This window comes from Jaculus jaculus, chromosome 5 (genome assembly GCF_020740685.1).
Source record: "Jaculus jaculus isolate mJacJac1 chromosome 5, mJacJac1.mat.Y.cur, whole genome shotgun sequence".
Lineage (NCBI taxonomy): Eukaryota > Metazoa > Chordata > Mammalia > Rodentia > Dipodidae > Jaculus > Jaculus jaculus.
Window position 1 is genome coordinate 74,326,662 of NC_059106.1, and position 15,944 is coordinate 74,342,605.

At 43.1% G+C, this 15,944-nt stretch overlaps 1 protein-coding gene across 1 annotated transcript in view; it reads right to left on the reverse strand.

Moving 5' to 3' along the window:
- Ppt1 (palmitoyl-protein thioesterase 1) overlaps window positions 1-15,944 on the reverse strand; it is a 39,792-nt gene that overhangs the window by 12,066 nt on the left and 11,782 nt on the right. Inside the window, exons 2-5 of the mRNA XM_004665293.3 lie at window positions 15,005-15,114; window positions 14,172-14,299; window positions 13,034-13,104; window positions 10,871-10,973 (exon numbers count right to left, since the gene is read on the reverse strand). Of these exons, the coding sequence (XP_004665350.1) occupies window positions 10,871-10,973; window positions 13,034-13,104; window positions 14,172-14,299; window positions 15,005-15,114 (412 nt within the window). The remainder of the gene's footprint in view (window positions 1-10,870; window positions 10,974-13,033; window positions 13,105-14,171; window positions 14,300-15,004; window positions 15,115-15,944) is intronic.

Below are 15,944 nucleotides of genomic sequence, written 5' to 3' on the forward strand. Positions count from 1 at the left end.
GGATGTCAGAGAAGCTCTGAAGTATTTAAAGGTAGGATTTGGAGGTGTGAGGAGAAGGGAGGCTGGAGTGCTTAGAACAAGGGGAGCAGGGGAGCAGCTGCTGAGAGGTCAGGGGTGCTGAGCACACACAGCTTTCACAGAGGTGACCACACTTTACTTGAACAAGTCAAGGGAATAATTAAAGGTCTTGGATCTTGACAGGCCAGCTTTCTGGTGACCCAAACTGCAGCAGGAAACTGACGGCTGAGGATGAAAGAGTGAAGGTAGTAGTTATAGCGGCCTTTTGGCATGAGAAGAAAACAGGTCTAAGAGGAAATGGCAGGAAGAAATGAGGGACATTCTGTTGTAGAAGCCTGGTGCCCAGGGGGCCGCTGGGGGTGGGACTGAGGGTGAGCAGAAGCTGGAGGTGCTGAAGTTGGGACACTGGGAAGTGGAGGTGCTTCGCAGACAGAGAAGAAAATCAGGTTTGTACTCTCATCTTGTACAGACTAAGATAGGCTCAGGAATTTGCCCTAAATGACACCAGAGAAGTGGGAGTAAAATATATCCACTCTTGGGCTGGAGGGATGGCTTAGCGGTTAAAGCGTTTGCAGGCAAAGCCAAAGGACCTAGGTTCAATTACCCAGGACCCACATTAGCCAGATGCATAAGGTGCTGCACACATTTTGAGTTTGTTTGCAGTGGCTGGAGGCACTGGTGTACCTATTCTCTCTCCCCCACCCTTTATCTTTGTCAAATAAAGAAATAAAATATATTCACTTTTTATTGGTTTAGTATTTTGAGATTGAGTCTCACGATGGAGAACAAATGGGCCTTGAACTCAAAATCCTCCTGCCCCAGTCTCCCAAGTACTGGTATTAAAGCACAAAAATGTTCTATCAGCCGGGCGTGGTGGCGCACGCCTTTAAACCCAGCACTCGGGAGGCAGAGGTAGGAGGATCACAGTGAGTTTGAGGCCACCCTGAGACTCCATAGTGAATTCCAGGTCAGCCTGGGCTAGAGTGAGACCCTACCTCGAAAAACAAAAACAAAAAACATATCTAAAGGCTATACTCACTAGGCAGAGCTCCCCACAGGCCACAGGCAGTGAGAGAAGTTTTTGTCACTTAAGATTTCCTCTCAACACGTAGCTTAGAGACAGCAATAACACTATGTGACATGTCTCATGTACCAAGACTCTTCGAAGCACTTTACTTTCTTTAAATTTTTTTTTTCTTCAAGGTGGGGCCTCTCTCTAGCCCAGGCTGACCTGAATTTACTATGTCGTGTCAGGCTGGCCTCAAACACACAGCAATCCTCCAACCTCTGCCTCCCAGATGCTGGAATTAAAGGCATGAGCTACCACGAAGCCTAAGGACCCAGGCTAAGTTCCCCAGTACCCACGTAAGTCAGATGCACAGGGTGGAGTATGCATCTGGAGCTCATTTGCAGTGGCTACAAGCCCTGACACACCCTTTCTCTAGCTGCCTCTTTTTCTCTCTTTCAAATAAACAAATATTAAAAATATTTTTTATAATATTATGGAGAATGGAATTTCAAAGGGGAAAGTGCGGGGGTGGGAGGGTATCCATGGGATATATATATTTTTTGTTGTTGTTGTTGTTTGTTTGTTTGTTTTGTTTTTGTTTTTGTTTTTTGAGGTAGGGTCTCACTCTAGCCCAGGCTTACCTGGAATTCACTATGGAGTCTCAGGGTGGCCTCGAACACACAGCAATCCTCCTACCTCTGTCTCCCAAGTGCTGGGATTAAAGGCGTGCGCCAACACGCCCGGCTACCATCGGATATTTTTTATAATCATGGAAAATGTTAATAAAAATTGTGAAAAGATAAAAAATAAAGTATTTTTTAAAAGGGGGGGTTGGAGAGATGGCTTACTGGTTAAGGCACTTGCCTGCAAAGTGAAAGAACCCAGGTTCAAGTCCCCAGGACTCATGTAGGCCAGATGCACAAGGTGGTGCACGTCTCTGGAGTTTGTTTGAAACAGCTGAGAGCCCTGGAGTACCCGTTCACGTTCTCTCTCTCCCTCTCTCTCTGCTTCTTTCTCTCTCTTTCTCAAGTAAATAAATAAATAAGTTTTAAATTAAAAAAGAGAAAAGGACAAGAATATCAGATGTCAGTATCCATCACTCTCTGCTTCTGCCTCTGAACTGAATGTGAACAGCTGCCTCCAGCTCCTGCTACCATGCCTACCCCACCAAGATGAACTGTAACCTCAAACTGTGAGCCAAAAGAAACCCTTCCTTCCTGAAGTCACTTTTTTTTTTTTGTTTTGTTTTCTAAGGTAGGGTCTCACTCTAGCTCAGGCTGACCTAGAATTCACTATGTATTCTCAGGGTGGCCTCGAACTCTCAGCGATCCTCCTACCTCTGCCTCCCAAGTGCTGGGATTAAAGGTGTGCGCCACCACGCTCGGCTCTGAAGTCACTTCTTGTCAGGTCACAGCAATGAGAAAGGAAGGAACACAGCATTTCTAGCCATGTGCAGGACAAAAGACCCTGACACACCAATACATACACACACACAAATAAATAACAAATAATCTTAAAAAGAGACAAAAATAAGGATAGCAAGCCAGGCGTGTGGCACACACCTTTAATCCCAGCACTTGGGAGGCAGAGGTAGGAGGATCGCTGTGAGTTTGAGGCTGGTCTGGGGCTACAGAGTGAGTTCCAGGTGATCCTGGGATAGAGACCCTACCTCCAAAAAAAAAAAAAAATAGGGTCAGCAAAATAGCTTTATATATCAATCTTAATGATTTATCAACTTGACTAGGTTCAAATTAAAATCTGCTATAGTAATTTGGAGGCAGTTAGGAGGACCACTGTGTGCTAGGGGCCAGCCTAGAATTACAGAGTAAGATCCAAGTCAGCCTGGGCTAGAGTGAGACCCTACCTCAAAAAGAAGAAAAAGGGGAAGGGAGGAGGGTACTTAATAGGTTGATATTGTATATATGTAAGTACAATGATTGTGATGGAGAGGTTAATATGATGGAGAATGGAATTTCAAAGGGGAAAGTGTGTGGGGAGAAGGAGGGTATTACCATGGGATATTTTTTTATAATCATGGAAAATGTTAATAAATATTAAATAAATTTAAAAAAATTAAAAATAAAAATAATGAAAGGAAAAAAAATTAAACAACATGGGCCAGGCATGATGGCACACACCTTTATTCCCAGCACTAGGGAGGCAGAGATAGGAGGATTACTGTGAATTCGAGGCCACCCTGACACTACAAAGTGAATTCCAGGTCAGCCTGAACTAAGCAAGACCCTACCTCCAAAAACTACCACCACAACAAAAAAAAGTAAACAATAAAAATACAAATGCTAATAACCAGTGCCACAGCAGCTGCTGGCACACACTGAGTCATGTGATATCCTGAGCACTTTTGTATCTATTAATCACTTAATTTCTATTAAACATGGGACATAATTACTACTCCCCTTTATAGATGAAAAAGCAAGCAGAGGTACCATTCCTCAAGTTAGCCTATTAATAACTGATAAGAGACTACATACAATGTGAATTCTCCCAGTAAGTTCTTGTCCAATGATGTTTATTGCAAATATTTTATAACAAGAAACTGGAAGTGTTAAAATACTGTAATATGGGGGCTTGAGAGATGACTTAGTAGTTAAGGTGCTTGCGTGCAAAGCCCAAGGACCCAGGTTCGACTACCCAGAACCTATGTAAGCCAGATGCACATGGTGGTGCATGCATCTGGAGTTTGTTTGCGTTTGGCTAGGAGCCCTGATGTTCCCATTCTCTCTCTCTCTCTAATAAATGAACAAAAATATAAAATACATCATAATATGGGAATCAATAAACTGTGAGGTAGTCAATCATATGACAGACAAGTTAAGGTGAATGAATTAGATGTATATGTGACATGTTTAGCTCTCACATGTACAGTTAGAAAATAACCTTCAGGGCTGGAGAGATGGTTTAGTCGTTAAGGGCACTTGCCTGCAAAACCAAAGAAACCAAGTTCGATTCCCTAGGACCCACGTTAAGCCAGATGTACAAGGTGGCACATGCGTCTGGAGTACGTTTAAAGGGGCTAAAGGCCCTGGACCACCCATTCTCTCTGTCTCTCTTTCAAGTAAATAAAATAAATATATTATTAAAAACTAAAATAGGGCTAGAAAGATGGCTTAGCAGCTAAGTGCTTGCCTGTGAAGCCTAGGACCCCAATTCGAGGCTCGATTCCCCAGGACCCACGAAAGCCAGATGCACAAGGGGGAGCACGCATCTCAAGTTTGTTTGCAGTGGCTGAAGGTCTTCTGTGCCCATTTTCTCTCTCTCTCTCTCTCTCTACCGCTCTCAAATAAATAAAAATAAAACAAATCAATAAATTTTTAAAATATTTTTAATAAAAATAGGGCTGGAGAGATGGCTCAGCAGTTAAGGTGCTTGTCAACAAAGCCTAGTGATCTGGGTTCGATTCCCCAGTAAAGCCAGCTGCACAAAATGGCGCAGGCATCGGGAGTTTGTTTGTAGCAGCTAGAGGCCCTAGTGTTCTTATTCTCTCTGTCTCTCTCCCTCTCTCTCTCCGCTTGCAAATGAATAAATACATCATCAAATTTTTTAAATGAATAAAAAGTGGTAGAAGCTGGGCATGGTAGTATATGCCTTTAATACCAGCATTTGGGAGGCAGAGGTAGGAGGATCAATGTGAGTTTGAGGCCAGCCTGGGACTATGTGGTGATTTCCAGGTCAGCCTGGGCTAGAGTGAGACCCTACTTTGAAAAAACCAACAAAAGATAAAATAAAATATCCTGACAGCCTCCCATTCTGCTTAGGATAAAATCCCAACTCCTAGGGCTGGAGGGATAGCTTAGCAGTTAAGGCATTTGCCTGCAAAGCCAAAGGACCCAGGTTGGATTCCCCAGGACCCACATTGACCAGATGCACAAAGGGGCACACACGTCTGGAGTTTTTTTGCAGTGGCTGGAGGCCCTAGCATACCCATTCATATTCTCTCTCTCTCTCTCTCTCTCTCTCTTTCTCTCTCCCTCTTTCTCTGTCAAATAAATAAAAATAAAATATTTTTTAAAATCTCTGCTGGGCATGGTGGTGCAAGCCTTTAACCCCAGCACTCAGGAGGCAGAGGTAGGAGGATCGCTGAGAGTTCGAGGCCACCCTGAGTCTACATAGTGAATTCCAGCTCAGTCTGAGCTAGAGTGAGCCCCTACCTCGAAAAACCAAAATAAATGAATAAATTAGTAACAATAATAATAAAAAAAACCCAACTCCTATCTGGTCAACAAGTCCTCCCACCTCAGTCACCTGAGAGCTGCGGTTAAAAGTGTGTGCCACCACGCCCAGAAACTGAATATTTTAAACACAGCCCACCAATGATAGCAGCCAAAACACACTAGCCTAATATGAATTGAGTGCTATACTAAATGCTTCAGACCCAATTTGCTTAATCCTCAAAACAACCCTGAAGAAAAGCATTACTATCTTCATGCTAGAAGTTCAGAGACTCAAGGCCACATAGCTAGATGATGAGAGACAAGGGTTCTGCAATTATCCCTTGGAAGGAGAGCAAGAAAGACAAGCCCTCTCCATTTTTACATGTCTCAGCTATCTTTTGTTTGTTTTTTCAAGATAAGGCCTTGCTCTAGCCCAGGCTGACCTGTAATTCACTATGTAGTCTCAGGGTGGCCTTGAACTCATGATGAACCTCCTACCTCTGCCTCAGTGCTGGGATTAAAGGCATGAGCCATCATGCCTATTTGAGAGAGAAAGAGGCAGACAGAGAAAGAGTGAGAGAAAATAGACACATCAGGGCCTCCAGCCACTGCAAACAAACTCTAAATGTATGTGCCACCTTGTGCGTCTGGCTTACATGGGACCTGGAGAATTGAACCTGGGTCCTTAAGACTTTATAGACAAGTGCCTTAAATGCTAAGCTATCTCTCCAGCCCCTTGGCTATCTTTTTTAAAAATAATTTTTAAATATGTTATTTTTATTTATTTGACAAAGAGAGAGAGAGAGAATATGGGCATGCTAGGGCATCCAGCCACTGCAAACAAACTCCATACGTGTGCACCCCTTCTGCATCTGGCTAACGTAGGTCCTGGGGAATCAAACCTGGGTCCTTTGGCTTTGCAGGCAAATGCCTTAACTGCTAAGCCATCCCTCCAGCCCTAAAAGTAATTTTTAAATATTTTTATTTATTTGTTTACAAGCAGAGAGACATAGAAGAGACAGAGACAGAAGGTATGGATGTGTCAGGGCCTCTAGCCTCAGCAAAGGGACTCCAGATATATGCACTACTTTGTGCATCAGACTTTACATGGTTACTGGGGAATCAAACTGGGTCCTTAGGCTTTGCAGGCAAGTACCTTAACCGCTGAGCCATCTCTTCAGCCCCTGCCTTGTTTTCAAAATTTATTTCATTCTACCCTTTTTTCTGTTCTGAAACTCCTACTAGTCAGAATTCTCAAACTGTTTCTCAATCTGTTATTCCATTCCCCTACCTCTTTGAATTGCCTGTCCTGATTTCTAGGAGGTTTCCTCAACTTTATATTCCCATGCCACAAATACTTTAAAGCCTTGGTTATTATATTTTCAATTTTCAAGAGCTCTGGTTGTTGATTTGGTTCATACACTGTCCTAGCGGCACAGATGCAATCTCTTTGAAGATAATAATTACAGGTACTTTGTTTTATTATTATTGTTTCCTTCTGGCTGGAAATAGGGTTCAATGGCAGACTGCTTGCCTAGCAGGAATGATGCTCTGGGTTCAACCCCACTAAGGAAGAAATTCCCCTGCTTCTGAGAATTACATGGTTGACTGGAGATGGCTGGGGCTCTGGAAGTTCAGCCAGAAACATTGTGGCACACTGGAAACAATTACGAGTGACTGTTTCTCTACAGCAGCTTACCAGTAGCTCGCCTTGTTCTGAAGAGAAACTTTTAATAGATGATCAGTCAGTCTAGGGCACTTACAATTATAGATACAGTCCCAACATACTTAAATCCCTTGAATTTAGCCCTCAATAAAGCTCCCCAGTTTCTAAAACAAAATTTTTCTGTTTATTTTTATTGATTTATTTGAGAGAAACAGAGTTAGAGAGAAAGGCAGAAAGAGAGAGAAAATGGGCTCATCAGGGCCTCCAGCTACTGCAAACGAACTCCAGATGCATGCGCTCCTTGTGCATCTGGCTTATGTGGGTCCTGGGGAATCGAGCCTTGAACTGGGATCCTTAGGCTTCACAGGCAAGTGCTTAACCACTAAGCCATCTCTCCAGCCCAGAGTTACCCCCAGTTTTGTGGCTCCCATCCATGCCAATGGATATTGCTCTGCTTGAAATACAGCCTGCTCTGCTAGAGAAATGGCTTAGCACTTAAGGCATTTGCCTGCAAAGCCAAAGGACCAAGGTTTGATACCCCAGGACCCACGTAAGCCAGATGAACAAGGTGACATGTGAGTCTGGACTTTGTTAACAGTGGCTAGAGGCCCAGGAGTGCCCATTTTCTCTCTCTCTCTCTCTCAAATAAAGAAAATTACATATATACTTTGTTTTGTTTTTTGAAGCAGCATAAATTGACCTAAACCTGAACTCATTCTGTTGTCCCAGGCTGGCTGCAAACTCACAGCCATACTCCTACCTCAACCTTCACAGTGCTGGGATTAAAGGCGTGCACCACCACATCCAGCTTTCAGGAATTTGAATTCCAAGTCACTCTGGACTACATGCTAAGACATGGTCTTAAAAATAGGAAAAACGCCTTTAATCCCAGCACTTGGGAGGCAGAGGTAGGGGGATCACCATGAGTTTGAAGCCACCCTGAGACTCCATAGTGAATTCCAGGTCAGCCTGAGCTAGAGTGAGACCCTATTTCAGGAAAAAAAAAAAAAAAAAAAAAGGAGAGAAGCCAGGCATGGTGGTGCATGCCTTTAATCCAGCACTCAGGAGGTAGAGGTAGGAGGATTGCCATGAGTTCAAGGCCACCCAGAGACTACATAGTGAATTGCAGATCAGCCTGAGCTGGAGTGAGACCCAACCTCAAAAAAAAAAGAAAGAAAGAAAAGAAAGAAAAGAAAAGAAAAGAAAAGAAAAGAAAAGAAAAGAAAAGAAAAGAAAAGAAAAGAAAAAAGAAAGGAAAGAAAAAGATAAAAAAGAAGCTGGATGTGGTGGCAGCACATGCCTTTAATCCCAGCATTCAGGAGGATCACCATGAGTCTACTAAGCCCAGCCTAGGACTACAGAGTTCCAGAGTTCCAGGCTAGGTTGGGCTACAGTGAGACCCTACTTCAAACAAACAAAAACAAACAGCAAGAAAAAAAAAAGAGTAAAGAGTTATGTTTACTTGTTTTTCTTTTGTTGATTTTGAAACAGGGTTTAGGTTAGCACAGACCTGAAACTCACAGTATAGTTGGCATTAAACTCATGATCCTCCTGCTTCTGCCACCTACCCAGAACTACAACTCACTGTGTAGCTGGAAATTATTATTATTGTATTTTTTTTTTTTTTTAGTTTTTCAAGGTAGGGTCTCACTCTATCCCAGGCTGACCTAGAATTCACTATGCAGTTTCAGGGTGGCCTTGAACTCATGGCGATCCTCCTGTCTCTGCCTCCCGAGGGCTGGGATTAAAATTATGTGCTACCACACTTGGCTAAAAATTATTTTCTTATTTTTGAACAGAGAGAGAGTGAGGAAAGGAGAGAGGTGTGAGAGAGTGGGTGTGTTGGGACACATGTGCCACTTTGTGTATTTGGCTTTATGTGGGTACTGGGGAATTGAACCCAAGCAGGTAAGCTTTGCAAGCAAGGACCTTAACCACTAGCTAGCTTTGAATTCATGATCCTCCCATCTCTGCTCCCTCCACCCCATGTTAGGGTTACAGACGTGCACCACCAAACCTAGTTATGCATTGCTATGCTAGAGACCAAGCTTGAAATTCTTTTCTTTTTTAAGGTAGGCTCTCACTCTAGCCCAGACTGACCTGGAATTCCCTATGTAGTCTCAGGGTGGCCTCAAACTCACAGCAATCCTTCTAACTCAGCCTCCCAAATTATGAAATTAAAGCATGTGCCACCACACACGGCTTTGTGTTTTTTAAATTAATTTATTTTAAAATATATATATATTTATTTGAGAGAGAGACAGAGAGAGACAGAGGCAGACAGAGAGAATGGGCATACTAGGGCCTTCAGCCACTGCAAATGAACTCCAGACACATGCGCCAACTTGTGCATCTGGCTTATGTGGGTCCTGGAGAATGGAACCTGGGTCCTTTGTCTTTGCAGACAAGTACATTAACTGCTAAGCCATCTCTCCAGCCACTTTTAATTTATTTTTTGAGAAAGAGAGTGGTGTGCCAGGGCCTTCAACTGCTACAAACGAACTCCAGACACATGTGTCCCCTTCATGTGATGTGCAACATTGTGTGCTTGCATCACTATATCTGGCTACATGGGACCTGGAGATTTGGACATGAGTTTGCTGGTTTTGCAGCCAAGTACTTTAAACACTAAGCCATCTCTCCAGCCCTGTGTTTTGTTTTGTTTTAAAGATTTATTTTTATTTATTTACTAGAGACACAAAGAGGGAGAGAAAGAGAAAGAGAAAGAGAGAGAGAGAGAGAGAGAGAGAGAGAATTGATGTCCCAGGGCCTCTAGCCACTGCAAATGAACTCCAGATGCATAAGCCACCATGTGCATCCAGCTTACATGGGACCTGGAACATTGAACTTGGATCCTTAGGCTTCATAGGCAAGCGCCTTAACTGTTACACCATCTCTCCAGTGTTCATTTGTTTGTTTGGTTTGGTTTTTCTAGGTAGGGCCTCACTCTAGCCCAGGCTGACCTGGAATTCACTATATAGTCTCAGGGTAGCCTCAAACTCATGGTAGTCCTACTTCTGCCTCCCAAGTGCTGGGATTAAAGATGTGCGCCACCACGCCTGGCTTTTTTTTCTTTTTAAATATTTATTTATTTATTTGAGAGGGAGAAAGAAACACACACACACACACACAGAGAGAGAGAGAGAGAGAGAGAGAGAGAGAGAGAGAGAGAGAATAAGAATGGGCATGACAGAGCCTCCAGTCACTGTAAACACATTCCAGATGCATGCACCCCCTTGTGCATTAGCTTATGTGAGTCCTGAAGAGTTGAACCAGGATCCTCTGGTTTTGCAGGCAAATGCCTTGACTGCTAAGCCATCTCTCCAGCACCATTATTTTTTTTGTTTTGTTTTGTTGTTGTTTTTGAGGTAGGGTCTCACTCTGGCCCAGGCTGACCTGGAATTCACTATGTAGTCTCAGAGTGGCCTTGAACTCAGAGATCCTCCTACCTCTGCCTCCCGAGTGCTGGGATTAAAGGTGTGTGCCACCACGCCTGGCTTCAGTGTTTTGTTTTGTAAGGAGAGCAATTTGTTATGATCATGTTCTTTCTGTATAGAAAAATGACCTAAATTCATATTCTTGCTCACCCTCTTCCTCCCTCCCTTTCTTTCTCTGTTTTCTTGCTTTTATTTGTATAGATACAGGGTCTCATACCCTAGACTGGCTTTGAACGCACTATGGAGTTAAAGAGGAACCTTAAATTTCTGATCCTCCTGCCTCTACTTCCAGAGTGCTGGGATTACAGGCATGTGCTGCCACATAGTTTATGTGGTGCTAGGGTTCAAACCCAGGGCTTCATGCATGCTAGATAAGCATTCCACCAGACCTCTTTCTTTTTACAAATTACTATATTATTATTAAAGAAGTTTTAGGTATATAATAAAATTATATGATATCACTCTACTATTGCTAGCAATGACTCATAAAATCCCTAGTAGTATGAATGTCCTCATGGTATTTTCACATAGCAACAGATCTGTATCTTGCACAGCTAACCATACGCACCGTTCTTGGACAACTTTGGAGTAAGCCCCTGCATTAAGTGTTTTTCGGATGAAGTCACAGACATGAGAGCTCTCTCCTGGGCATCGAGGGAGTCCAAAGACACCTGCAATGGTAAAAGACAAATATCTATTCCTCCAATAATCACATGTAGAGTACCTACTAGGTGCCAGGTATTATGTAAGACAATGGACAAGGAGCTAGAATCTGGTCTCATTCATTTATTCCTCAAAAGAAAAAAAAAAAGTGAAACATTGAAAACTAACTACCAACCAGCTTCCTCTTGGCACTCCCACTCTTAGCTGCCTAAAGACCTCACCATTTCCTCCCATTACCATCCATGGCTGAGCTCATCTTCCTCCTCCTCAGGTCTCAGCTTAGGCCAGCTCAAGTAGTACCCAGCTCCATTCCCCACACCCAGTTATAGTCACATCCATGAGCCCTCATTTCTTTTCTTTTTTTTCTTCTTATTTATTTGAGAGAGAAAGAAGCAGAGAGAGAGAAAGAGAGAGAGAGAGAATGAGCATGCCAAGGCCTCTAGCCACTGCAAACAAGCAGACACATGTACAACCTTGTGCATCTGGCTCACATGGTTACTGGGGAATAAAACTTGGGTCCCCAGGCTTTGTAGGCAAGTGCCTTAACTGCTAAGCCATCCCTCCAGCCTTTTCTCTGCTTCCTAACTGCAGATGTGATGTGACTGACCAGCTGCCTCTAGATCCTGCCACATGCCTTCCCAAAGTGATGGAATGTTAAATTACCTTTCCCCCTCCAATTTCTCAAAGTAGGGTCTCGCTCTAGCCCAGGCTGACCTAGAAGTAGTAGTCTTAGGCTGGCCTTGAACACATGGTGATCCTCCTACCACTGCCTCCTGAGTGCTGAGATTAAAGGTGTGCACCATCATGCACAGCTAAGTAAGCATTTTAACATTGAGCTATGTCCCTAGCCCATCATTACATTTTCCTGACTTCTCAACTACCACCTGCCATATGGCTGGAACCATCTTACTCCATGAAATCATGTCACTTAAAATGGAGACAAGTAGACAGGCATCTAATAAGTCACCTGTGTACAGGGCTCTGGAATCCTGAGTTACTTCCTACTTTCTCATCAGTGATAGTTTTATTATAAACTTCAGAAATAGGATTTAATTTTTATTTACTTATTGATTTGAGAGACAAAGAGAGAATAGGCTCGCACTACAGATGCATGCACCACTTTGTGCATCTGACTTTACATGGGTACTGGGAAATCAAACCCTGTTCCTTAGGCTTTACAGACAAGCACTTAACAGATGAGCCATTTCTCCAGCCCCTGTTTTTTATTTAATAGGGTCTCAATCTAACCTAGTCCGACCTAGAACTCACTCTGTAGCCCAGGCTGGCCTTGAATTCATGGCAATCCTCCTACCTGTGTCGGGATTAAAGGCAGCACCACCGCGCCTAGAATTAGGATTTTATAAGTATAACTAACTTTGAATACAAATATAAGTACAAAATTTTTAAATGGGAGCCATGTGGGGTAGTGCACACCTTTAATCCCAGCACTCAGGAAGCTGAGGTCAAGAACAATCACGATGGGTTCCAGGCCAGCCTGGTCTAGAGTGTAAGTTTCAGGTCAGCATGGTCTAGAGTGACACTTAGCCTCAAAATGATAATAAAAGTCAAGTTGGGTGCTGGGTATGGTGACACATGCCCATAATCCTAGCACTTGGCAGGCTGAGGCAGGAGAATTGATATAGTTTTTTATTTTTATTTTATTTTATTTTTGTTTTTCAAGGTAAAAGGATCACTATGAGTTTGAGGCCACCCTGAGACTACATAGTGAATTCCAAGTCAGCCTGGACTAGAGCGAGACTCCACTTCAAAAAAAACAAAATAGAAAAAAAAAGAAAGACAATCACAAAAGAGAGAGAAAAAAAAAAAGGAGGAGGATGAAGAGAAAGGAAGGAAAAGGAAGGCAGGCTGGACAGATGGTTCAGCAGTTAAAGGTGCTTGCCTGCAAAGTCTGCTGGCCTAGGCTCGAGTCCCTAGTATCGACGTAAAGCCAGAGAAGCATTTATTACAGTTGTAAGAGACCCTGCCGCCCCACACACAAACAAATGGATAATAAATTGGGCATGTGAGATACAAGATAGAAACAAGGAAATAAAGAGATTAACATTACCTTGATGTTGTCCCCCAACTGAGATGAGATTGATCATGGGAGGTGATGGGCATCTCTGAGCCACTGCCCTCCTAGAGAGATCAAAGAAGGCTGTCAGACCTGAGGGCTACATGTAAATGTACCAACCATTGCCCTCACAGATTAAGCTACCTAATACACTGCATTCCCAAAGCTGTAGCTATTAGTTATAGGATTTTCCTCTAACACACTCAAACACAAGCCTTCTTTCTTTCACAGAAAATAAAGTAAAGTTCATAAAGCTTTTTATTTTTTAATGATTTTTTTTGAAGCAGCATTTTACTTCAGCCCAGGCTGGCCTTGAACTCAAAGTGATCTTCCTGCCTTGGCCTGGAATTAAAGGTATGAGTCACTATACCTAGCTCCATAATGTTTCTTAGCCTAGAACATTTTACAGTAACTCCCTTTCTACTATGAGGAAGGACCTCAAAAAAAAAAAAAAAAGTCAATTTATCTGAATAAAAGAAACAGATCAGGGGCTAAGGAGATGGCTCAGTGGTTAAGGGTCCTTGCTTGCAGTGCCTAACAACCTGGGTTTGGTTTCCCAGTAGTCACATAAAGCCAGATACACAGTGGCCCACATATCTGGAGTTTGCGGTGCTAGAAGGCTCTGGTATGCCCATTTCTCTCTCTCTCTCTCTTTCTCTCTCTGCTCACAAATAAGTAACAAATTAAAAAATAGAAATCTATTTACTTATTTACTGTTTTTTTTGTTGTTGTTGTTTTGGTTTTTCAAGGTAGGGTCTCACTCTAGCCCAGGCTGACCTGGAATTCACTATGGAGTCTGAGGGTGGCCTTGAACTCACAGCAATCCTCTTAACTCTGCCTTCCGAGTACTGGGATTAAAGACATGCACCACCATGCCCAGCTTTATTTATTTATATGCAAGCACAGAGAGAGAAAGAATAGGCATACCAGGGCCTCCAGCCACTGCAGATGAGCTCCACTCTGTGCATCTGACTTTACATGGGTACTGGAGAACTGAACCCTGGTCATTAGGCCCTGCATCAAGGGCCTTAACTGGTGAGCCATCTTTCCAGCCCAATAAAAATATGTTTAAATAATTAAAAGGAAATAAATTAATTCCTCATAACTGGTACTGAAAAGGAAAGGGACTTACAGAAATTGGCCTCCCTGGGAGAATCCCATAGCATTGTAGCCTTGCTGTAGCCTAGGGTCCTTAGCAAGAATCTGACATACTGTTGACACTTGGGAGTTGACATTCAAGAAGAAGCTGTTTTCCATATCCTACAAAAGGAGCCACAGGACAGTGAACAGATGGGACTGTAGGCAACCACTGGCAAATTCTCCAGATGTGAACTCACTTAAGTTGAGACCCTCACATAAGCCATTCAGGGCACAGGTATTAGCAGGATATGGTGGCACATGCCTGTAGCCCCAGCACTCAGGAGGCTGAGGCAGGAGGAGCAAGGTCTAGGCCAGCCCACGCACCATGGCAAAACCCTCTCTCAGAAAAAGAGAAGTGGAGGTGTGATGCCAAAGATGTGAGGGGAAGCCCGGCGTGGGGGCGCATGACTTTAATCCCAGCACTCAGGAGGCAGAGGTAGGAGGATCACTGTGAGTTCGAGGCCACCGTGAAACCACATAGTGAATTCCAGGTCAGCCTACCTCAAAAAGACCCTGCCTCAAAAAAAAAAAAAAAAAAAAAAAAAAACTACAATGATTGAGATGGGGAGGTAATATGATGGAGAATGGAATTTCAAAGGGGAAAGTGCGGTGGGGTTGGTGGGGGGGAGGAAGGGTATTACCATGGAATATTTTTTATAATCATGGAAAATGTTAATAAAAATTGTGAAAAGAAAAAAAATAAGTAAACAACAACAAAAATGTAAAAAAAAAGAAAAAAAAAAAGATGTGAGGGGATGTGTGGAAACAGTAAATCCATGGAACTACTTAAAAGCCCTGAAGGGAATGTGCTGGTCAGGGCCTTACCTCCATCATGTTCTTCCCAATCTCTAAAGACAAGACGTAAATTCCAGGTATTTTCTTCTCCACCATTTTTTTAATGACACCCATGCTCAGGGGATTACAACAGGTGTCTCCTAGCAAGTAAAAACAATGATGGAAATTTATGAATCAAAACAGCATTATTGAGCCACTTTACATGGGTACTGGAGAACTTATTGAGGCACATATTGAGGCACTTGGGAAGCTGAGGTAAGGAGGATCACCAGGAGTTTGAGTCTAGCCTGAGCTAGAGTGGGAAAAGGCTCAGTGCTTGCTTACAAAGCCTGAAGGCCTGGTTTTGATTCCCCACCACCCATGTAAAGCCTGTTTCACAAAATAGCATGTGTCAAGTTCATCTGCAGTGGTAAGAGGCCCTGCTATGCCCATATTCACTCTCTCTCTCAAATAAATAAACAAAAGCATTTGTTTTGTTGATGTATTGTGTGGTATGGATGGTTTAATGTGATATCCCATATGCTTCCCTGTGGCAGAAGGGCCTCCCTACAGTGTAATGCTCTGTCACTCTTGTACTGTCTTTTTAATTTTATTTATTTTTATTTTCAAGTAGAGAAAGAGAGGAGACAGGCAGAGATAATAGGCACACCAGGGCCTCTAGCCACTGCAAACAAACTCTAGATGCATGTGCCTCTTTGCACATATGGCTTTACATGGGTCCTGGGAAATCAAACCTGGGTCATTAGTCTTTGCAAGCAAATGCCTTAACCACTGAGCAACCTCTCCAACACAATGGAAAAGGGGTTAGGGAAATGGTTCAATGGTTAAAGGGGCTTGTTTGCAAAGCCTGCAGGCCTGGGTTCAATTCCTCTGTACCCACGTAAAGCCAGATGTACAGAGCGCTGTTACCTGCAAGCTGGAATTTGTTTGCAGCAATAAGAAGGCCTGCCTTGCCAACACCCTCTCTTCC